Source organism: Culex quinquefasciatus, chromosome 3 (genome assembly GCF_015732765.1).
Source record: "Culex quinquefasciatus strain JHB chromosome 3, VPISU_Cqui_1.0_pri_paternal, whole genome shotgun sequence".
Lineage (NCBI taxonomy): Eukaryota > Metazoa > Arthropoda > Insecta > Diptera > Culicidae > Culex > Culex quinquefasciatus.
Genome location: NC_051863.1, coordinates 61824906 through 61849498, shown reverse-complemented (window position 1 = coordinate 61849498; position 24593 = coordinate 61824906). Strand labels below are relative to the sequence as shown.

The following is a 24593-nucleotide window of genomic DNA, read 5'->3' as shown; positions in this document are numbered from 1 at the left end:
TATAGGGGCGGTTGAACCATACAAAACGGCGTATGTGGGGCGGATGAACGGCGGGTGAAACATTTCAAGGCAAACCTGGGCAACCCGGGCGAGTCGCTGGCGGACCAACGTCACGATAAAAACTGATCGTGCGCCAAATTGTTGCAAATTTTATCCGCCAGCAGGTCGCCCGTGGTCCGCCAACTCAAACGCTGGCGGATCGCCAGAGCGGTTTGGCGGTCCGCCAGCGAACCGCCGGCGGGCTGCCCAGTCAATGTGGGGAATGGCATGAACTGTTCATTTATGTTTATTGGTTTTTGGAAGCGGCAAGACTGGTTTAAAAACAAGATCCTTTACCCTATTTGGCGTTATAATAAAACATTCGGGGATTTGAGATTAAATTTACTTTCAGACAGTTTAGTTTAGGTTGTTGATTAAAGTTAGATAGTTTTCCGTCGATGAATAATTGGACTGAAATGATTAGTTGATTTGAAAGAAGTGTAACCCCACATTGACTGGGCAGCCCGCCGGCGGTTCGCTGGCGGACCGCCAAACCGCTCTGGCGATCCGCCAGCGTTTGAGTTGGCGGACCACGGGCGACCTGCTGGCGGATAAAATTTGCAACAATTTGGCGCACGATCAGTTTTTATCGTGACGTTGGTCCGCCAGCGACTCGCCCCGGGGTTGCCCAGGTTTGCCTTGAAATGTTTCACCCGCCGTTCATCCGCCCCACATACGCCGTTTTGTATGGTTCAACCGCCCCTATAGGATGGTCCGCCGCGGGTCGCCCCCGATCCGCCCCCTATATAAAGTTCATCCGCCCAAAAAGCCCCAACTGCCTTGGCTCGCCCTTGATGCGCCTTTCATATACGGTACAGCCGCCCCTGTAGGTTGGTTCGCCAGCGAGTCGCCTTTGATACGCCCCCCATATAAAATTCATCCGCCCAAAAAGCCCCAACCGCCTTGGCTCGCCCTTGATGCGCCTTTCATATACGGTACAGCCGCCCCTGTAGGTTGGTTCGCCAGCGGGTCGCCCTTGATACGCCCCCCATATAAAATTCATCCGCCCAAAAAGCCCCAACCGCCTTGGCTCGCCCTTGATGCGCCTTTCATATACGGTACAGCCGCCCCTGTAGGTTGGTTCGCCAGCGAGTCGCCTTTGATACGCCCCCCATATAAAATTCATCCGCCCAAAAAGCCCCAACCGCCTTGGCTCGCCCTTGATGCGCCTTTCATATACGGTACAGCCGCCCCTGTAGGTTGGTTCGCCAGCGAGTCGCCTTTGATACGCCCCCCATATAAAATTCATCCGCCCAAAAAGCCCCAACCGCCTTGGCTCGCCCTTGATGCGCCTTTCATATACGGTACAGCCGCCCCTGTAGGTTGGTTCGCCAGCGAGTCGCCTTTGATACGCCCCCCATATAAAATTCATCCGCCCAAAAAGCCCCAACCGCCTTGGCTCGCCCTTGATGCGCCTTTCATATACGGTACAGCCGCCCCTGTAGGTTGGTTCGCCAGCGAGTCGCCTTTGATACGCCCCCCATATAAAATTCATCCGCCCAAAAAGCCCCAACTGCCTTGGCTCGCCCTTGATGCGCCTTTCATATACGGTACAGCCGCCCCTGTAAGATGATCCGCCAGCGGGTCGCCCCGATCCGCCCCCTTTATAAAGTTCATCCGCCCAAAAGGCCCAACCGCCTTGGCTCGCCCTTGATGCGCCTTTCATATACGGTACAGCCGCCCCTGTAAGATGGTCCGCCAGCGGGTCGCCCCCGATCCGCCCCTATATAAAGTTCATCCGCCCAAAATGCCCCAACCGCCTTGGCTCGCCCTCGATTCGCCATTCACACATATTTCATCTGCCCAAGCAGAATACCCGTTCAGGTTCCTTCAGGATTCTGATAGTGTTTTTCAAGTTCATCTAAAACGGAAAAACACAAAGTGCCTTATATAGAAATGCAGATCTTTGTAGATTCTTGTGTGCTGAAATTTAGAAATAAAGCAAAAATATGAAAAAAACATAATTTTCAACATAATTTTGTTCTCAATACATCTTACGTGCGTTGTTAGTTCACTGAGGTGAAATGATGAAAAAAATAAAGAAACAAAATAATATATTGATAAGCAAACTTGTTGCGAAGATTTTCCATTTCCTGCAAATAAAAATAATTCTTTAACTAATTCTTAAAAGCTAAATTATTTAAAATGTTCATGTATTATTGGTACTTACATATAAATAGGCAACGTATTGATTGTTAACAATTCATACTCTAATCTAATCAAACACAAGCGCAGCTAATCCGAAGAAAGTATCCTAGTAGATTACACCCCATGTTCTTTCTTGTCATTCAATCTATATATATAAAAATTTCGACGGTTTTGTTCGAACGCGAATCAGTTCAATACGGAGCGTCGGATCGAGGTGCTCTTTGTTGCGTTGGGTTCGTATAAGCCCAAGGAAGGTTCTTACGCTAACTAAATGACACTTTGGCCACTCTGGAACCGATTCCGGAAAAGCTGCAGATTGTATGGGAAAAGTTACGTAAAATCAAATTTTGATCACAGGATGCTGAATAATCAAACAAGCATGAAACGTTAGGAAACCAAAAAGGGCAGGACGAAGTTTGCCGGGAAGAGCTTGTTTGATCATATATTGTATGGGGAATGGTAGATCTGAATATAAAAATAAATCTTACAGTGAAAAGATAAATACAAATAAGCAGTAAATTTAAAGATGATTCCGGGAAGCTGCAAAACAAACAACTATAATTAAAAGACAAATGCTCCAGATGGTTCCATTGCTGAAAGAAAAGGAATAGGATAAGGAAGGATATAAACATTTAAATAAATCATCTAGTGAATAGATAAATGTGGGCATTAAAATTGAAGAAGATTCCCGGAAGCTGGAAGAATGATTATTATTTTTTAAAGACAAATTCTTCAGATGATTCCATTGCTTTTTCAGTAACTGTCGTTAGTCCATGAAATTTGATCATATATGGTATGGAGGAATGGTAGAAAAAAGGACAAGGAATAGGAATGATATAAACATTCAAATAAATCAAATGAAGAATAGATAAATACATATAAGCAGTTCATTTATAAATGATCCAGGAAGCTGTAAAAAAAAATTAAACAAAATTTTAAATGATATTGTTGCCGCTGAAATGATAATTGAAAATAATTGAAATTACTTCCTACCCATGTCCTGCATCATGCACACCTAAAAACGTCAAACAAAAGAAAGAAAAAATCGCTGCTGCACCACTAATTGCCTCCACTGCTGGCACTGAACCCGAACCTTTGGAGTGTTAACATTCACCCAAAAAAACATTAACATTAATTGAGTAAACATTGGCACAAAATCCGCTTTGTAAATGCCACCTCGATACTCTTCAAGAGGTTTCCCTGGGAATGATATACTTTTTACCAAAATGTACACCAAATTTCCATACAAACATACAAATAAGTACAAATCAAATCATAACAACAATGAAACATATCAAATTCTAAGTATTCCAAACTTGATTCCAAATGTTTGCACATCTGCCAACAATATTTATAAGGAGTGTCACATAAATTACACCAACAATAACGATTATTCTTGCAAAACAACCTTCAATCACTATTTCAAACGCACTTTCAACTATTTGTTTACATAAGTAAACAATCTAAACAACACAACACTTCTCCCAACACAAACTTAACAACGAAAATCAGCAGCCGCCGATTAAATAACAACACCCACCGAAGCTCGTTGAAAACTGACTGAAATGTCAAATTCGAAATAAATTCCTTCAGATGCAAACCGCCACGGCAATCAGCCTTTGGCTCGCCGCGGCGATTGAGGGGCGAACGATATTGAAACATTTCAGCGATCAGTTTGAACCGCCCAGGCGATGCGCCCATGGCACGCCAAGGCGGATGGAGGGCGGACGAAATTGAAAAATTTCAAATGTCAAATTTCAACCGCCCAGGCGGCCCGCCCTCAGTCCGCCAGGGCGGTTCTAGGGCGGACCACACGATCAGTAACGGCCGCCGATGCATAACGTCCGCACTGAGTTAATGTGGGACATTTCATTGGCAGATCTGTTTCTAGTTGTAATGTATGACAAGACTATTGACGGACGTGACAGGTCGGCAGTTAGTTTTCATCTTTTTTTCTCTAGTATTTTTTATTTCCTTTAAATTTGGAAGACATCATAGGTTTCTTTTGTATAGATCTCCGATTAGTTACATTTTCTTATTTAATTAACTAATAATTTAATTTATTCCGGGTATTCTTACTTTGAATCACAATTTCAGATTTTCTTTATTCAGTGTTAAACTTAGATTACCATAACTGCTCAAGTCATCCAAGTTTTTACTACTCACACCAACACTAATTTTCTTTCACCTCCCCCCTCCCGATCCCCTATATCTTCCGGTGGTGTTCATTTGGTATGCAATACTAGTTCGGCCACTACCCTTTTTTCCACAAGAAACCGGACTTGGACTGACTTGAGGCCGCGTTCCCCACCTTGCTCCGTAAAACGAAAACGAAACGAAAACAAACCTCGTACTGGCTGATTCTACAAAACATTTTTCTGCGTGTACGTAAAACTTTACTTTTTTGATTTGGGTTTTCTTGTTTCGTTTTTAGCGAATGAGAGCGAGTTGTGGCGCTATAACCATGGCAAAAGTGTCCAGGGCATTTGTGGAAATACAATGTCTCATCCCAGAGGGTCCCGGAGCACCAAAACTTCTTAGCATGGTGCTCCCAACGATCAATTGCCTAAACTAACAGGAACGTGAGCGGGGGATCCCACGTTTCTTCCTCCCCTGTAGATTCAGAACTGTATTGCTGTTTGAACATTCGTGTTCAAACTCAATTCAATTCAACGAATCATCTTTGCGGTTAACTTTACGCAGTTGGCCTGGCCGCTTTAACTTTTGTGATGTTTCAAAGCAATTTATTGCATTGGGACACTGCAATTGTTAATAATGACAAGAGGATGCTAGGCGTTAATCAACCTAAGGCATTTTCCAGGATGCCCTCGAAAGACTGGCTGCGCTAGGGTTAGATTAGATTAGATTAGATTAGATTGGGTTTTCTTGTTTCGTTTTTAGTATTTCATTTTGCATTTATCATGTTTAGTTGATGTTTCTTTTCTTTTGCCCATCTAGTTTTTTCATGACTGTAAACACTTTTTATTTTTTTTGCCTTTTTTTCACACTTTCTACTATAGAACGATTCCATTGTCATAAAAAAAATCATAGATACATACACAGAAAAAAATATTTCTGTAAATTTACATTATTTATCATGTACCAAAAAGTATCATGATAAATGATGTATATTTACATTAGGTTCATTGGAAATTTACATTATATTCATTGGAAATTTACATTAGTTTTGAAAATTTACATTAGTTTTGGAATTTACATTAGTTTTGAATTTACATTAGTTCAAATCAACTAATTCTGATTGGCCAATGGGAATGAAAAGCTCGACTTGGATTGCAGTAGGAAAAGGGTGTGGCCTATGTTCTATTTTAAAATGAGTGAAACGGGCAGCAAAAGGAAATTCTGATTTTAAAAAGTTGTTTCACAGGTAGGGGACGCTTTCTCGTCGACGGCCAAGTGGAATAACGCTGGACTGGAATCGAACGGACGACGGGTAGAATGTTCGGTGTTACTGCTGCTACCCGCTGCCGACTGAGCTATCTTCGCATTTAATAAACGAGCGGCTAAAGCATCAACTTGTTCAGGGCGAGGCACAGGCAGTGGGCCAGCGAAGTATGAGAGCGGTAGAAAGAGAACCAGATATAACTATTTTTAGTTCGGGTAGTTTTGAAGTCAACGTTTGGCAGAAATACATTGGATATATGATTTACATTAAATAGGAATTTACAGGAAGCCAAACACGGGTAGAAATTCATCAGATTTGAGTTTCCATGCTCAACGTTTCCATTAGATTCATGATTTACATTAGATTTAGATTCACATTGGAGTAATTTCCATGACTTTTTACTCTTTACATCATATTTCAACATTACATTGAGTGAGTTTACATAAGAAACAGTAATTACGTGTTGTGTAAATTTACATATTTTTTTCTGTGTAGTCTAGGGCAGTGGTCATCAAAGTGCGGATCGAGGGCCGCACATAAGCGCTGAAATAACTTTGTTCTGCAAATGTGCCAACCCTTTAGAAAACCCCCGAATATCATGATATTAACAATAAAATATAGTTATATAGTCTTAAGGGGCTGCTTTACAGCACATGGAGAAACGTCCGTGAAAATCACTGGTCTAAGGCATTACAAAAATTACTGAGCAATTGGGTCCTAAAATGAAGCTTAGATTGCTGATATTATTGTTTACAGCGATAAAGCTTATTTTTTCTGTGTACAATGACCCTTTGTACAACCACAAAGAGTTTAAAATTGATTTTTAAATCAATTTTGAAAATTTACCTCGTGGTCCTGCTTGACAGAATAGCTCCTACTTGACAGCTCGTTCCAAGGGGACCATAGTTAATCCATCAAAAAAATGTTGTCTTGTCATTTTTTTGCATTAAAATAAAAAAAGTGATCAGAAATGGTTTTTAATCGTGTTTTTGACCGTTGTACATAAAAATTGACATAGGGTACTAATACCCAATTCTCTACGAAATCGGTCTTTTTTTACAATTTTAATTTTTGTATTTTTTAATCCGACTGAAACTTTTTTGTTGCCTTCGGTATGCCTAAAGAAGCCATTTTGCATTATTAGTTTGTCCATATAATTTTCCATACAAATTTGGCAGCTGTCCATACAAAAACGATGTATGAAAATTCAAAAATCTGTATCTTTTGAAGGAATTTTTTGATCGATTTGGTGTCTTCGACAAAGTTGCAGGTATGGATAAAGACTACACGGAAAAAATGATACACGGTAAAAAATTTTTTGATGATTTTTTATTTAATTTTTTGTCATTAAAACTTGATTTGTAAAAAAAACACTATTTTTTATATGTTTAGAGGACATAAAATGCCAACTTTTCAGAATTTCCAGGTTGTGCAAAAAATCTTTGACTGAGTTATGAATTTTTGAATCAATACTGATTTTTTCAAAAATCGGAATATTGGTCGCAAAAATTTTTCAACTTTATTTTTCGATGTAAAATCCAATTTGCAATCAAAAAGTACGCTAGTAAAATTTTGATAAAGTGCACCGTTTTCAAGTTAAATCCATTTTTAGGTAACTTTTTTGAATATAGTCTCAGCTATAACTTTTTATTTTATTTTAAATTATTGCACATGTTTGCCCACTTTTGAAAAAATATTTTTGGAAAGCTGAGAAAATTCTCTATATTTTGCTTTTTTGAACTTTATTGATACGACCCTTAGTTGCTGAGATATTGCCATGCAAAGGTTTAAAAACAGGAAAATTGGTGTTTTCCAAATCTCACCCAAACAACCCACCATTTTCTTACGTCGATGTCGCTAAGAGCAACCAGTTTTTGCGGCCAATATTTTGAAAAAATCAGTATTGATTCAAAAAATCATTACTCGGTCAAAGATTTTTTGCACAATCTGGAGATTTCTGAAAAGTTGGCATTATGTCCCCTAAAACATATTAAAATATAAAAAAATTTAAAAAAGTGCTTTTTTACAAATCAAGTTTTAGTGACAAAAAGTTAAATAAAAAATCACCAAAAAATGTTTTACCGTGTATAATTTTTTTCCGTGTAATATGATAGTATGGAAAAAAATAAAGTTGTTCAAATTTAGTGAGCACAGCAGCTTTTCAGTTCTTTTTGGGGTCCTAAACAACTCCCCAAAGTTTTAGAACGATAGGTTAAGTCCCCACTTTGCGCAAAGCGTTTCAATTTTTCATATAATTTGTATGGGAAAAACCATTTTGTTGGATTTTGATGTTTTAAAAATCCACGTTTCACGCTATATTAAAACCGGATTCATTTTCGGTTGCTCTAGAATGTGCTCTACAACTTTCCCCAAGAGAGTATGGTGCTAACTTGCTCCTATAAAAAGATACAGCGTGTTCAAAACTCGTCTGTTCAAAAATCACCTTTTAGACGTGTTTTGAGGATGCTGTATATTCTTTCAGGAGCAAGTTATCACCAATCTCTCTTCGGGAAAGTTGTAGAGCACCTTCCAGAGCATCCGAATATGAATCTGGTTTTGATATCATGTAAAACGTGGATTTTTTAAATATCAAAATTCAAAAATATGGGTTTTCCCATACAAGTTTATATAGAAAATTGAATCGCTTTGCGCAATGTGAGGGCTTAACCAATCTTCTTCAAACTTTGGGGAGCTGTTTAGGACCCCAAAAGGAACTGAAAAATTGCTGTGCTGGAAAATCGATTTTGTTATTACACCAAAAAAATAGCTGTTTTTTTTTCAAATTTAATGATTAGCAATAACGAAGCGTGGTTGCCTCTCACCCAGTCGGACTGGGTTTGATCCCAGAAGGTCCCGGTGGCTAATTTTGAGACGATATTTGTCTGATCACGCCTTCCGTCGGACAGGGAAGTAAATGTTGGTCCCTAGAGGTTAGGTCGATAGCTCAGTCCAGGTGTAGGAGTCGTCTCCCTGGGTCCTGTCTCGGTGGAGTCGCTTGTAGGCAGTTGGACTCACAATCCAAAGGTCGTCAGTTCGAATCCCGGGGTGGATGGAAGCTTAGGTGTAAAAAGAGGTTTGCAAATGCCTCAATAATCAAGCCTTCGGACACCTAGTTTCGAGTAGGAATCTCGTAATCGAGAACGCCAAGGCAATGCTGTAGAGCGAATTATTTGATTTTTGATTTACAAGAACGAATTGAATTAAATAATCTGCAAAAAAAGGTTGCGTAAATTTTTTTGTTTCTAATCTCTTGATTTTTTTCTTCTCTCAAATATTTTTTCTGGGATATTATTCAAATGTCCGCCATTACGGGGTTTGTCTTCCGGTACCCGCTGAGACCGCTCGTGGTACCCCAAGGGATACATGTACCCCAGGTTGAGGACCGCTGCCCTAGACAGTTACTTGCCGTCATCTGGGGCGAATTGGAGAAGCAGTTCTAGTCGTCAGGGTGGCCACCTCGGGAAAAAACCGGGATTTTTATCCACCGGGAGAAAACCGGGAAAAACTCGGGAATTCGACCGACAAACCAGGAAAATATTTTAAGTTTCGTTAAAATTTGACAAAAGCCTCTTTAATGTATTCAATATGTTCTTTTCTCAATAAGAATATTATTCCCTCGATTATTCCTGTTATTCTAAATGAAGAATTCGCGAAATCTATGTTTGAATTTGTGTGATAGACTCATGCTTCTTGGCTATGGATTTTTTTTTTCTGTTGTATCCTATGATACTTTTACCAGGCGAATTTGTTTTTTTTAATAAAGCAAAATGTTTGCTCTACCAGCGGTTCTCAACCTGGGGTACATGTATTCCTGGTGGTACCACGAGCGGTCTCAGGGGTCCGGAAGACAAACCCCGTAATGGCGGACATTTACCCCATCTTTGCTAAAATATTAGTTTTGCATAAAATTAAAATTAGGATTTTTTGTAAGTGGAAAATATGGATATCATGGTACGAAAACAACATTACAGTAAATATCTCTCTAAATTTAAAGATCAAGACTTTTCCTTCAAATTGTCACACAAAATACACTCTTTTAAAATATTGTTCTTGGCCTGTATCTTAGCAACAAAAGAATGGATCAAAAAGTTCAAAAAAGAATGCTGTAATTTTCTCAACCATTTGACTTTTTAGAGATAAAATAGAATTATTTTTTAATTGAAAATAGCTACAACTTCAAAAAAGTATGTGTAGTTTGTTAAAATCTGAAAAAATCAAGGAACAAGCCATAGTCTCAAAATTTGAATGCAAAAAGTGTTAAAAAAACGCATTTTACGCTAGTTCAGTTGTTTTGCAATCATTAGTCTACAAAAAATGTAAGATTTGACGAAAACAAAAAAAATAACGAAAAAAAACTAAAGATCGAAAATTTTCAAAAATTCAAGAGATTATTAAATCAACCCAAACATGCTTAAAAATGATTCAAGACGCAAGGGAATGCATTTTAAATTGATTTCAGCTGATTGCACTTAAATTTCCATTAAAATTTTGATGTTTTTTGAAAAAAAATAATAATAATTTTTTGTCCCCTGATGTTGTTGAAAAAATCACAGCACGATAATTTTTTAATTGTTTTTACCATTATGTGTTTTGGGTTTTTTAGAAAGTAATTATTCTAAAAAAACTTTCAAGGTATCGATTTTTTTTTTTACATTTGTATGGCACTTTTCCTGCGCAGCTGCCAAAGTGTATACATTTTTGTTTGGACTAATGATGCAAAAAGACTTTTTTGGTTATAAAAAAGTACTTACATAATTTTAACACCCTAGCCCAGCCAATCTTTCGAAGGGTGTGCCTTAGGTTAGATGACGCCTAGCACTCTTCTTGTCATTTATTAACATTTGTAGTGCGCCATTGCATTAGAATGCATTGAAACATCACAAGCGTTAAACCGGCCAGGCCTACTGCGTAAAGCCGTATCGCAGAGATGACTCGTAATTGGGTTGAGTTTGAGCACAGAGTGTTCGAACAACAACACAATTCTGAATCGACAGGGGAGGAAGAAGCGTGGGGACACACCATTATACGCTCCGAGATTTGGTTGTATTCGTTGGGAGCACCATGCTAAGAAAGTCTGGTACTCCGGGACCCTCTGGGATGGGACATTGTATTTCCACGAATGCCCTGGACACTATTTGCCGTGGTTATAGCGCCACAACTCGCTCTAATAATTTTAACAAAAAGAAAATCACAGAAATTGATAATTCTTGGAAGAGTTGTTCTTTTTGAATTCACAAAACCTTTTTTCAAAGAAAATTAACGAGCATTTACATCAATGTTGATAACAATGTATTTTTGTAAATCTATTTTACAAAATTAATGAATTCTATTAATAATTTATCTTATTTAAAAAAATAAAAACGACTTTTGATAAAAAAAATCAAATAATTTGAAAATTAGAGGTTTGATTGATAACAGATAAAAACGGCTTCGTTTACAACTTGCTTACTTTTTACTCAAGATTTGAAAGCTTTCTTGAGGAATTCAAACTTTGAACCAAATGTATGCGTTCAAAAAGTATGATGATATTAACGTTAGCCTAAAAAACATTGTAATTTGGTTTAAAAACATTCCGGAAAATTCCTTCTGGTCTCGGGAGAAAACCGGGAAAAAACCGGGAAATTGAAAATCGAAATCTGGTGGCCACCCTGTAGTCGTGTTTTAAAACAATTTTTGCATATTTTCCTATTGGTTTCGTTTAAACCCATGGTTAGTACAGACACAGTTTTTGCATCAAAGTTAGTACATCGTTAAAAAAAACGAAAATTACCCTGAAATCCCATACATATTTCCACCTTTTTTGCGGGCTTCGTAGTTCAGATCTTTGTAAAACAAATTCGTCCTGGCTCGGTGGCTTAGATGATAGGCCCTCGAACTCACAATTCAATGGCCCTGAGTTCGAATCCCAAACTTGAATGGAACATAGGCAATTTTGAAAATATGAAATTAGGATTTGTTGAGTGACATTTTATAAATTTGATATTCTTCTGAAATTCCGCTTATGTCGTCCCATCATGGTCTCATCCACAAGGTTTTCACGTTCATCGATTCCGTCCCCCTGCAGTACGACCCTGGCCTGTTTCCCCTTTGCTCGATGCATCATTCCCCTTATTCGTCGTGTGTCATCAAGCGTGCTTGCTTCGCCTGCTGCGGTTCTGCGTGATGCTTCCATCATGCGAAGTAGAAGAAGAAATAAATAAACAATAATAAAAGCAATTAAGGCTCCAACATTATTCGCACTTTTCGGCCGGAAATCGACGCAAAACCGGACCAATTCGCACCGGAACCGTACCCACCGGTGACGCGGAAGTGTTTGCGACTGTTGGTTTGAGGGGGAAAAGGTGGATTTTGGACGTTTTTTTGGCGAAAAGATAGTTCCAGAACAGCGAATCCCTTTCCTCGTCGTACCTCACACCATCCAGCCCATGACGGAGGGGACATCAACAAAGGAAAGGATAATGGATTCTGCTCTTACTGCTGCTGCTGCTTAATTACGAGATGATAATGGATGACTGATTTTGGATCTTCAAATTGGAGAGCGCGAGCGTGGTGAAATCTAGCCGAGCTGATGATGCGACTCAAGGCAGGCATTAAGGTTTCGGCGATTCTGGAGCAGGGGACGAAGCGGAGTCGCCGGACCGACAAGGCAGCGGAATGTCCCAAGAAGAAAAAGTTGGACCTCTGGAAAAAGGTGAGTTCGGGTTGTTGTGATGGGAGGGTTGTTTTCTTTCAGGAGATGGTGATCTTTGAAGGCTTGAATCAATCGGAGAGCAGCATTTCCCAAACACCGACGTAACGTTCAAGCTTCAATAGTTCAAACGTTGAATCAAATTAGAGTCGTGAAACTATAAGATTAAAGCAAGAAGCAAAACCATGATTATGAACGAATCTGATCATCCTCAATTCAAAGCAAATTTAATTCGTGAAGCAGGATCATGAACATGGACAACGAATTCAGTCAACCTCAGTTCAAATCAAATTTGAATCGCGAAACTATGAAATTTATAGCAGGAAGCAGAATGGTCAATGAACATGGACAACGAACTATGAAGTTTATAGCAAGAAGCAGGATCATGATCATGAACATCGACAAAAAATTCCAGTTAATCTCAATCATCTATGCCTCGATTCAAATCAAATTTGGACAACGAATCCTGTCATCCTCAAATCAAATCATAGTTGATTCGTGAAACAAATATTGAAGGAAGAAACGAAGACGCTTCCAACAAACCATATTGTCAACCGTCGTGCTCAGCAACAATATAACTCGGATCTGGAAACTCATGTCGGTGTTTGGGAAACGCCACTGTCGGCGACACTTTGAACATCATCTTCTTCTTCCAGGTCGCCGCCATTCTCAACAAGCCGGAATCGAAGCGTTCCCTGGAGGATGAGCGCGTGCTGGGCAGTCACAAAACGCTGGTGAAGCAGGTGCTGGAGCGGCGGAAGCGTCGCGTCGAGTACAAGCAGCGCATGCTGGAAACGGAGGACGATCCGGACGAGTTGGAGGCGAAAGCGCTCCGGCTGGCGCAGGCCATCGCTAGGTCGAACCATTTGGTGGTTTACACGGGTGCGGGGATCAGTACGTCGGCGAAGATTCCGGATTATCGGGGGAGTCAGGGCATTTGGACGTTGTTGGCGCAGGGCAAGGACATTGGGGAGTACGATCTTTCGCTGGCGGATCCTACGTACACGCATATGGCGCTGTTTGAGCTACACCGGAGGGGCATTTTGAAACACGTGGTTTCGCAGAATTGTGATGGATTGCATTTGCGGTCGGGACTGCCGAGGAGGTCGCTGTCGGAGGTTCACGGGAATATGTACGTGGAGGTTTGTAAGAGCTGCAAGCCCAACGTGGAGTACTGGAGGTTGTTTGATACTACGCAGCTGACAAAGTTGTACAACCACAATACGAATCGACGGTGTAGGAAGTGTGGTAATCCGCTGGTGGACACGATTGTACACTTTGGAGAGCGTGGACAGCTCAAGTGGCCCCTGAACTGGGCAGGGGTCACTCCTCATACGCAAAAGACTGACGCCATTCTATGTCTAGGCTCGAGCCTGAAGGTACTCCGGAAGTACACCTGGCTGTGGGCCATGGACAGGCCAATCAAGAAACGTCCAAAACTGTTCATCATCAACCTCCAGTGGACGCCCAAGGATAACGTGTCGAGTATCAAACTCAACGGGAAGTGCGATGAAGTGATGCGCCTGGTCATGAAACACCTGAACATCGAAGTTCCCGAGTACCATCGGCTCAAGGATCCAATATTTGCTCACGCAACCTTGCTACTGCCAGAGGAGCAGCACACGGCCTCCCAACCGATGCTGATCAAGGCTACCAAAGAGGAACCTGGCGAGGGTTGCTCCTCGAACGGCGTCGACGTCAAAACAGAACCCGACGTCAAGAAAGAACCCACCCTCCAATCGCCACCTCCTCCACCCCTCCCATTCATGCTCAGCCCGCAGCAACTCCTCATCAACAACCTGCTCATGCAGCAGCAGATCAACAACTACAGCATCGTAATGGCGGCCGCCGCCGCCGCCCAACTCCAGGTCAAAACCGAACCCGTCTCCAACCCCACCTCACCAACCGCTACAAAACTTCCGGTCCCCCCACTCGTCCCGTGCTCACCACCACCGCAACCTGCTGCAAACGGCCCGAACGTCATCAAGATCGACACCGCGTCCAGCTTGTTTGGCAACCTGCGCCAGATGATCAACACGGAAGACACCAACACCAATTCGTCGGAAGTGACCTCCCCGCCGACGTCCCCCAACAAGATCCACATCATGGTGAAGCCGGTTCTGCCGACGGTCGTGCCGCGGTTGGTGCCGATATCTCCGGAACAGGTGAAGGCTTCCAAGGAAGAAGAGGAATCGCCGCTTGACGAAAAGGTTCCCGAGGGTCCGTCACTGCTGTTCGAGGATCCCGTGAAGGTTAGTGAGAGCCTGCCGGAGTGTATTCTACAGGAAGACTCGATCGAATCGGAGTCGCGAAGTGTTGCGACTGAGGACGAAACTTCTGAGGAGAGTTTGGATGCTCGGGAGGACAAACCTGCTGACAAGCAAGTTGGTGAAGAGTTGGTAGAGCAGAAGGTTGAGGAGAATCGCGAAGATGATCCTCCCAAAAGCGACGTCGAGCTTGAGAACGTCTCGAAAGAAGCTGATATTGCAAGTTCAGATCAACAAGACTTAAGTAAAGATTCAAACATTACATCGGATGAACCTTGTAGTGAACCTCCCGTGGAGAAGAAAGACTGTCCGGTAGATCTCAAGGCGCCACCTCCAAACACGGTGAAGGTGGTCCTTAGTCACAGCCCGATCTTCAACCTGTACGAAAGCCCGCCCAAGTTCGTCGACGGATGCCCGCCGGCCCTGGCCTTGATCAGTAGTCCGATCAAGTATCAACTTCCGCTGCCGGCAGCCGGAACCAATCCCGGACAACCCCTTCTCCTGGGGATTCCCAAGGTGCTCGGTGACAGCAACAGCAAGACCGTCCCGGACCGGAAGCTCCTCTCCGCTAGTCGAATCATCCTCGGAGGTCAACAACCCATCCAGCAACCTCGGCTCGTCCCGCCGATAAAGGTTTCCGACAGCTTGAAGAGCTTCAGGCTGCAGAAGCCAACCAAACCTGCCGTAACTTCTCCTCCGGTGTCTCCACTTCAAATTCCAACTCCGGTAACCTCACCGCGAACCAACCAAACCCCAAACGGAGTCCCGCCGCGGACTCCACTCCTCGTCAATGGTTCCGTCGTCCCGCCGGGACAGCTCATGATCAACGGCATGCCGGCGATCATCACGACCAACCTCGGGTCCAACGTCCCCAAAGCCATCCCCGTTAACCCGGCTCAGCGATTCCCAATCGCCTACGTCCTGAACGGCGGCCTCCCAAACCAAACCGGGAACATCGTCCTGCTAACGTCCCCTCCCAAACCGGTTGGAGCCGCTCCAAACGTCAAGGTGCTACCCGAAAACGCCCTGCCAACGGCTGCGAAACAGCCAGCTCAAAGCGACCCCGAAGAGCTCTCCTCATCAGAGCCGGAGGACGAATCGTGGACTCCGCGCAAGTCAACCCGACGATCGAAACCACTCCAGGAGTCCGACAAGGCGGACGAAAACCGTCCGTCGGAGGAAACACCCCAGAAGCCCGAACAACCACCCCCCGACGAACCAACGCCCGAAAATACCCCCGAGGAACCGTCCCCTGGACGGACGCGAAGCTTCCGGATCCGCAAGAAAACCGACTTCCTCAACATCAAGCATCCGGAGAAGAAGAAGTCGAAAAAAGATCCAGCCAAAGAAGATCCGCCTAGTGCGGCACCAGTGGCGCCAGAACCCAAATCCGAATCACCCCGGGAACCGGTGACTCCTGCGAAGACGATGCCAACCGTGTCTCCGATGCTGCAGACCATCGTGATGTCGCCGGCCGCCCACCAGCTGCTGAGGACGCCGCCAACGGGCACGGTCAACGGGTCACCGACCAGTACGCTGCCGGTGAGGAGCATTCTGACGTTTTCGCCCCCCGGCGTAGGTGGAGCAGGGGGAGCAGGAGGATTCTTTGGGCCGTTTGTGACGCCGGTGCAGAACTTGGGAGGTGAGTGAAACTGCAGTTTGGGATGATACCTACCTTTATTAATTATTGTTAGTTGTTGTTTGAACCAAGGTTTGAATATGTATGCTCAAGTTCAACGAATCATGTTTGCGGTAAATTTTACGCAGTGTGTCTGGCTGTTTTAACATTTGTGATGCTTTAAAGACCGATTAATGTTTTTAATGTGGTTTTCCAGCAAAGGATAGCTGGCAAAAACTAAAAAAATCAACCTATTCGAGTGAACCCCAATTTGTTTTCGTTTTTTGTTTTTGTATAGAATTTTATAGAATTTTTATTTCAATTTATTTTATATAATTTTAGTATTTTTTTGATAGTATTATGCCTATCATTGATGTCTCAATGTATCTTCTACAATTTGAATTTCACTAAAATAGTTCATCCATATTTTTTAAGTGGTATATTCGGAAGGAGCCGGTCAAGAAAACAAAATCAAATGGGCAGCAGCGGCAGCTGAAGCAAGCCAGAGATTGTGAAGAAAAGCCCCAAGAAATCACTCCCTCTCTTTTGTTCTGCTGTTCGTAAAGCCCCCTTTCCTTCCGATCTGCGTACTAGCCTTAAGCGAAGATGACGTCAAAATCGCGCTGTGGTACCAACATTACAAAAAAAAATGCCATGGCATGACAGCCACACTTTTTTTTTGTAATGTTGGTACCACTGCACGATTTTGACATTTCGGGCGTGCACCACGCGTAACGCCATCTTCGCATAAAAATCTGGATAGTTTTGGCTGCCAATGGGAAAACCAATAATTGTATTTATTAATTAGCCTCAAACTTTGTACTTGCCTATCCTACGACCAAGGAAACCATACGAGGCTCCATAAAATTCGGCAGCTGTCCATTGGACCATCCATAAACCACGTGGACACTTTTTTGAAATGTCAGAAAATAGTATCGATATTTTTGATGTGGACCCTTCCACCTCAATCGTGCACAAAAAAGTGCAAAATTGTAATCAACATTTTCTGATCAAGCTCAATTTTGATGGAGTTATTGTTAGTAAAAAACAAGCAATAATCTCGATTTTCGTCCAAATCGGACCACCCCATCCTTCTGGACACCGCCCCAAATGTGTTCAATAAAAATTTTGAATTTTGTGTTTTGTCGATTTTTTTTTCCAATTATTTCTTGTTTTTAATAGAAAATTAAATTTGCAATTGAAAAGTACCTCACACGAATCTTGATAAAGGGTGAGGTTTCACTTGAAGTTAAATTAAAAAAAAAACATTTTTTCGATTTTTTTAAAAAATAGTTTTATTTTTTTTCCAAAATAGTTTCAAAGCAACTAACCTTTTCAGTTTTTTGTTGTTTCTAGTTTTTTTTAAAAATTGTAAAAAAAAATCTGCAAAACAAAAACATCTAGATTTGAGAAGCTTTAATTCAACATTTCCGAAAATATTATAAATTCTAAATTTAAGAAAAACCTTCTTGCCAATCAAAACAAAAGTAAAAACTTTTATTTTTTGAAGAATCTTCAAAACTACGGGATCTGTGTACCCTTAAAAAACCATTAATCCTGAAATTTTAGAATATTTTAATTTTTTTTGTTCTATTCCAAATGATCAATTCCTAGGCAACTTGGACTTAGACAATTATCACATCACATGGCAAAATCCAGTCTGTAATCCGTTAAAATCATCGTCTCCTAGCAAAGCGAATTGTTTTTCAATCAACTTTTTCTTAGACTATAAGCAAAACTATTCAAACCTACGTGAATAATATGTCAAAATTGAGCTTGATAAGTGCAGTCTTGATGGCATAAAGAGCAAAATGTAACGGCGTTAAAAGTTTGTCACATTTTGAAGTGCTTTAAAAGACATTTCAAATGCATCTTATAGAATAGGGTCCTAAAGCCTTATGTATTTTTTTTTCATTTTTTCGATGGATCAACTATGGTCCCCTTGAAACGAGCTGTCAAGTAGGACCTTTTCTGTCAAGAAGGACCGCGAGGTTGATTTTTCAATATTGATTCAAAAATCCATTTTGAACTCTTTGTGGTCGTACAAAGGGTCATTGTGCTCAGAAAAATAAGCTTTATCGCTGTTAACAATAATATCAGCAATCTAAGCTTAATTTTAGGACCCAAAAAAATATAAAAATTTTAATAACAAGCCATAGTCTTCACATTTAAATGAAAAAAGTGTTTTAAAATGCATTTTACACTAGTTCAGTTGTTTTGCAATCATTAGTTTTCAAAAAATCTAAGATCTGACAAAAACAAAAAATGTATCGAAAAAAAAAATTTTGCATCGAAAATTTTCAAAAAAACTTAAGATTTTTTAATAAACCCAAACATGCTACAAATGATTTTAAACGCAGAAGAATGTATTTTAATTTGATTTCAGCTGGTTGCACTTGAATTTTCATTGAAATTTTGAAGTTTATTGTAAAAATATTTTTTTTGCCCCCTGATTTTTCGGGCCAATTTTGAAGGGGGTGCAAAGCTTTTAAAAATATTTGTACCAGCCAATCTGCTAAAATCTCCGTCTAAAAGCGAAATGTAATGTTAAAATTAAAAAAAAAGAAATCTGGAATTCAACAATTTGAAATTTCAGAATTTGCATATTCAAATAATAAAAAAAATTGAATTCATAATTGCCAAAACTTACAGACTCAAAAAACGTAAAAAAGTAGGAATTATTAAATTGAAAAATTACGAAAAAAAAACGTTACTAAATCCACCTTTAGGTGGTTGGTGCCTTCCTCTCATTTATAGTGTTTCCAACCCCCCCAAAGTGTCCACATGGTTAATGGATCTCCCCTAACGTTCGCAGCACCTAAGAGGTCCTAATAAAAATAAGTGATGAGTAAAAAAAAAGACTACCTACAGACTTTTTGTCAAGATTATACAGACACGGCCTTTGAGGAAAATGGCATCCCTCTAAAAGGCTTTTTCGTAGCAATCAGACCCGACAAGTTGAGGTTATGTGAATTCAAACCATTTTTTAAACTGCTTGTAATTTAAGATAGGTAAGTCAGATCTTGAAAATTCTTACTCCACCTAAAAGGTCTTCTCATATGCTTTCTAAAAATATATAACATGTGAGGGTTTCATGAAAAATTTGACATTTGATCATTTGCAAACAGACATTTGCTCAGCTGGTGATTCTAAGTCGATATGTACAAATGAAGGTAGGTCTAGGAGGTCTAATTAAAAAGTTCATTTTCCGAGTGATTTTATAGCCTTTCCTCAGTAAGGTGAGGAAGGCAAAAATAGTTACAATTGATTTTTTATAATTTTTGATTTTTTAAGAATGTTCTTAAGTTAACAAATTATTAAATTATTAAATTATTAAATTATTAAATTATTAAATTATTAAATTATTAAATTATTAAATCATTAAATTATTAAATTATTAAATTATTAAATTATTAAATTATTAAATTATTAAATTATTAAATTATTAAATTATTAAATTTTTAAATTTTTAAATTTTTAAATTTTTAAATTTTTAAATTTTTAAATTTTTAAATTTTTAAATTTTTAAATTGTTAAATTATTAAATTATTTAGTTTTTTAATTTTTTAATTATTTAATTATTTGATTTTTTAATTATTTAATTATTTGATTATTTAATTATTAAATTATGAAATTATTTAATTATTTAATTATTTAATTATTTAATTATTTAATTATTGAATTATTTAATTATTGAATTATTAAATTATTTAATTATTACATTATTAAATTAATGAATTATTTAATTATTTAATTATAAAATTATAAAATTATAAAATTGTTAAATTATTTAATTATTTAATTATTTAATTATTAAATTATTAAATTTTATTTTTTTTTGCCATTTTCTTAGTTCGGATCATTTTCGGAGTCATATTTTAGTTTAGAGAAATTTAGAGAAGAAAATAATAGAAATTTCGTGTGGCGAGAATTATCAAGTACAAAATCCCTAGATTTTATAATTTGGTGAATTATTTTATGTTTTTAATTTTTTTTAAATTTTTGTATTTAATTTTTTTCCTGAATTTGTTATCAAAGCAACGATATTTAAAGTGTTACAAAAATAATATTGTTTCAGAAATGGCAAAAAAGGTTCCACTTGGTGCAGGTGGGATATGAATCCACAACCGATCAACGGTACTGATCCAAATGCTTTCTGTATTATTCTTTTTTCGTTTGAAATTTCATTCATTATGTTACTGAGCAGTTCTCTAGGATTTCGGTCATTCGATTTTTTTTGTATTTTTTAATCCGACTGAAACTTTTTTGGTGCCTTCGGTATGCCCAAAGAAGCCATTTTGCATCATTAGTTTGTCCATATAATTTTCCATACAAATTCGGCAGCTGTCCATACAAAAATGATGTATGAAAATTCAAAAATCTGTATCTTTTGAAGGAATTTTTTGATCGATTTGGTGTCTTCGGCAAAGTTGTAGGTATGGATACGGACTACACTGGAAAAAAATAATACAGGGTAAAAAAAATTTGGTGATTTTTTTATTTAACTTTTTATCACTAAAACTTGATTTACAAAAAAACACTATTTTTAATTTTTTTTATTTTTTGATATGTTTTAGAAGGCATAAAATGCCAACTTTTCAGAAATTTCCAGGTTGTGCAAAAAATCACTGACCGAGTTATGGATTTTTTAATCAATACTGATTTTTTCAAAAAATCGAAATTTTGGTCGTAAAAATTTTTCAACTTCATTTTTCGATGTAAAATCAAATTTGCAATCAAAAAGTACTTTACTGAAATTTTGATAAAGTGCACCGTTTTCAAGTTATAGCCATATTTAAGTGACTTTTTTGAAAATAGTCGCAGTTTTTCATTTTTTTAAATTAGTGCACATGTTTGCCCAGTTTTGAAAAAAATATTTTTGAAAAGCTGAGAAAATTCTCTATATTTTGCTTATTCGGACTATGTTGATACGACCTTTAGTTGCTGAGATATTGCAATGCAAAGGTTTAAAAACAGGAAAATTGATGTTTTCTAAGTTTCACCCAAACAACCCACCATTTTCTATCGTCAATATCTCAGCAACTAATGGTCCGATTTTCAATGTTAATATATGAAACATTTGTGAAATTTTCCGATCTCTTCGAAAAAATATTTTTGGAATTTTCAAATCAAGACTAACATTTCACAAAGGCCAAACATTCAATATTACGCCCTTTTAAAATGTTTGTCTTGATTTGAAAATTCCAAAATATTTTTTCGAAAAGATCGGAAAATTTCACAATTGTTTCATATATTAACATTGAAAATCGGACCATTAGTTGCTGAGATATTGACGATAGAAAATGGTGGGTTGTTTGGGTGAAACTTAGAAAACATCAATTTTCCTGTTTTTAAACCTTTGCATTGCAATATCTCAGCAACTAAAGGTCGTATCAACATAGTCCGAATAAGCAAAATATAGAGAATTTTCTCAGCTTTTCAAAAATATTTTTTTCAAAACTGGGCAAACATGTGCACTAGCCTGTCCCATTTTGAGGTCATGTCGAGGAATTTCAGGTGCTCACTTCTTAAATGGTAGATTATGATGTTAGGAACAATGTTTTCTTAGACAAGAAAAAATAATAAAATACTTTCTCGCACCCCCTAGTCGATTTACTGAAAAAAGTCACTTTTTTGAACAAATTTTCTAAAATCGCTTGGAATCAATACAAAAACTGTTTCGATCAGGTGTGTATTATCTTCAAACGATAGGTTTTTGTCCATAGATTAAGATGCACTATCAATATTGGACGAAAATTTAAGTTTTGGACTCTCCCAGGCGGATTTGTGTCGAAAAAATCGCATTTTTCGAAACTTTTTCAGAAATGTTCATTTAATTTAGGGTAGCCTATTTTTCCCAGTAAAACCAATACGTGCAGCTTGTAGGAAATTTCATGGCGAACATTTTCTCTCTGAGAAAATGCAATTTCGACACTCCAGAGCCGAGATATTTGAGTTTTAGTGAGGAAAAAGTGCCAATTTTCAAAATTTCTCAGAATTCTGAAGCAAGGCCTACTAATTACACGATGTAGCAAGCACATGTCTCAAAGGTCAGGGTATGCTTTTATAGTAATTTTGGCCGCTGAATCCGAATCTGAAATCAAATTTCGTGCAAACAGTGATGTTTTGGAGCTACACCCTTTTGGAATGTTATTTGCGTGTTTAAGAGGTAGTTTTTGTAAATATTGCTCGGTTTGTTGTCGTATCAAGGTGCTCCGATTTGGATGAAACTTTCAGCGTTTGTTTGTCTATACATGAGATGAACTCATGCCAGTTTGGAGTTTGAATTTTCCGAGGATTTCGAATATGACAAAAGTGAGACTAAACAACAGGACAATAACTAACATTGTAAAATGTTTGTTATAGAAAAATCGAAAACTATGAGAAAAACTGCGATTGGCCAAAAGTTATTACCGTAGGCTTATAGTCCATGAAATTCCCTAACTTGAACTAAAAGAGTATGGGTGTTGGAGGCTGTTGCAAAAATATATTGAGGTTTAAAAACAATTTTTAACAGTAATTTGCAAAAGCTATGAGAAAAGTTAAACCAATCTTGGATGTCTATGGCTCATTTTGAAGTGCTTCAAAAGACCATTCAAATGCATCTAAGATAGTTGAAATTGATGAAGTTTTACTTAAATACGAGCAATTTTAAGATTTTTTATGTTTTTTGGACCTCAATCTTCAATGCCCGTTTTACCCCACTTCCCTTTGTCTTAGAGGGCTCATTTTTGGCATGAGTTTATCTCATGTATAGACAAACAAACGCTGAAAGTTTCATCCAAATCGGAGCACCTCGATACGACTCTAGAACAAACCGAGCAATATTTACAAAAACTGCCTCTTAAACACGCAAATAACATTCCAAAAGGGTGTAGCTCCAAAACATCACTGTTTGCACGAAATTTGATTTCAGATTCGGATTCAGCGGCCAAAATTACTATAAAAAGCATACCCTGACCTTTGAGACATGTGCTTGCTACATCGTGTAATTAGTAGGCCTTGCTTCAGAATTCTGAGAAATTTTGAAAATTGGCACTTTTTCCTCACTAAAACTCAAATATCTTGGCTCTGGAGTGTCGAAATTGCATTTTCTCAGAGAGAAAAATGTTCGCCATGAAATTTCCTACAAGCTGCACGTATTGGTTTCACTGGGAAAAATAGGCTACCCTGAATTAAATGAACATTTCTGAAAAAGTTTCGAAAAATGCGATTTTTCGACACAAATCCGCCTGGGAGAGTCCAAAACTTAAATTTTCGTCCAATATTGATAGTGCATCTTAATCTATGGACAAAAACCTATCGTTTGAAGATAATACACACCTGATCGAAACAGTTTTGTATTGATTCCAAGCGATTTTAGAAAATTTGTTCAAAAAGTGACTTTTTTCAGTAAATCGACTAGGGGGTGCGAGAAAGTATTTTATTATTTTTTCTTGTCTAAGAAAACATTGTTCCTAACATCATAATCTACCATTTAAGAAGTGAGCACCTGAAATTCCTCGACATGACCTCAAAATGGGACAGGCTAATGTGCACTAATTTAAAAAAATGAAAAACTGCGACTATTTTCAAAAAAGTCACTTAAATATGGCTATAACTTGAAAACGGTGCACTTTATCAAAATTTTAGTAAAGTACTTTTTGATTGCAAATTTGATTTTACATCGAAAAATGAAGTTGAAAAATTTTTACGACCAAAATTTCGATTTTTTGAAAAAATCAGTATTGATTAAAAAATTCATAACTCGGTCAGTGATTTTTGCACAACCTGGAAATTTCTGAAAAGTTGGCATTTTATGTCTTCTAAAACATATCAAAAATAAAAAAATTAAAAATAGTATTTTTTGTAAATCAAGTTTTAGTGATAAAAGTTAAATAAAAAAATCACCAATTTTTTTTTACCGTGTATTATTTTTTCCAGTGTAGTCCGTATCCATACCTACAACTTTGCCGAAGACACCAAATCGATCAAAAAATTCCTTCAAAAGATACAGATTTTTGAATTTTCATACATCATTTTTGTATGGACAGCTGCCGAATTTGTATGGAAAATTATATGGACACACTAATGATGCAAAATGGCTTCTTTGGGCATACCGAAGGCACCAAAAAAGTTTCAGCCGGATTAAAAAATACAAAAATTAAAATTGAAGAAAAAAGACCGATTTCGTAGAGAATTGCTATACTCTCTTCTATGTTTGTCGCGATTTTTTTATATGGCGCGGATATCGCGTGGAGGGGGTTTGGGGGCGGCGTGGATCTGGCGCGGACGCATAATTGTCCCGTAGGTTCCTATTCGCCCTATGTGTCCCTAATCACCCTCGTTAGCAGTTTATCACCCTTATTTGTGATTCTCTTGCTATACATCAGATAAACAAGATATAATGCTTCGTAAAACTAATGATTCCGTGTAAGAAAATACTTAGTG

At 38.5% G+C, this 24593-nt stretch overlaps 1 protein-coding gene across 4 annotated transcripts in view; it reads left to right on the top strand.

Annotated features, from left to right (window-relative positions):
* The window catches only part of LOC6039502 (probable ATP-dependent RNA helicase DDX55 homolog), a 33818-nt gene that overhangs the window by 7575 nt on the left and 1650 nt on the right, over positions 1 to 24593 (top strand). Inside the window, exons 1-2 of one of the 4 annotated variants that reach the window (XM_038258666.1) lie at positions 11670 to 12281; positions 12935 to 16187. The exons of 1 other annotated variant lie outside the window; for it this stretch is intronic. In XM_038258666.1, the coding sequence (XP_038114594.1) occupies positions 12159 to 12281; positions 12935 to 16187 (3376 nt within the window). In that variant the 5' untranslated portion in view covers positions 11670 to 12158. Of the gene's footprint in view, positions 1 to 11621; positions 12282 to 12934; positions 16188 to 24593 lie in introns of those variants that run through there. 2 more of the 4 variants (XM_038258668.1, XM_038258667.1) reach the window with 2 other exon arrangements.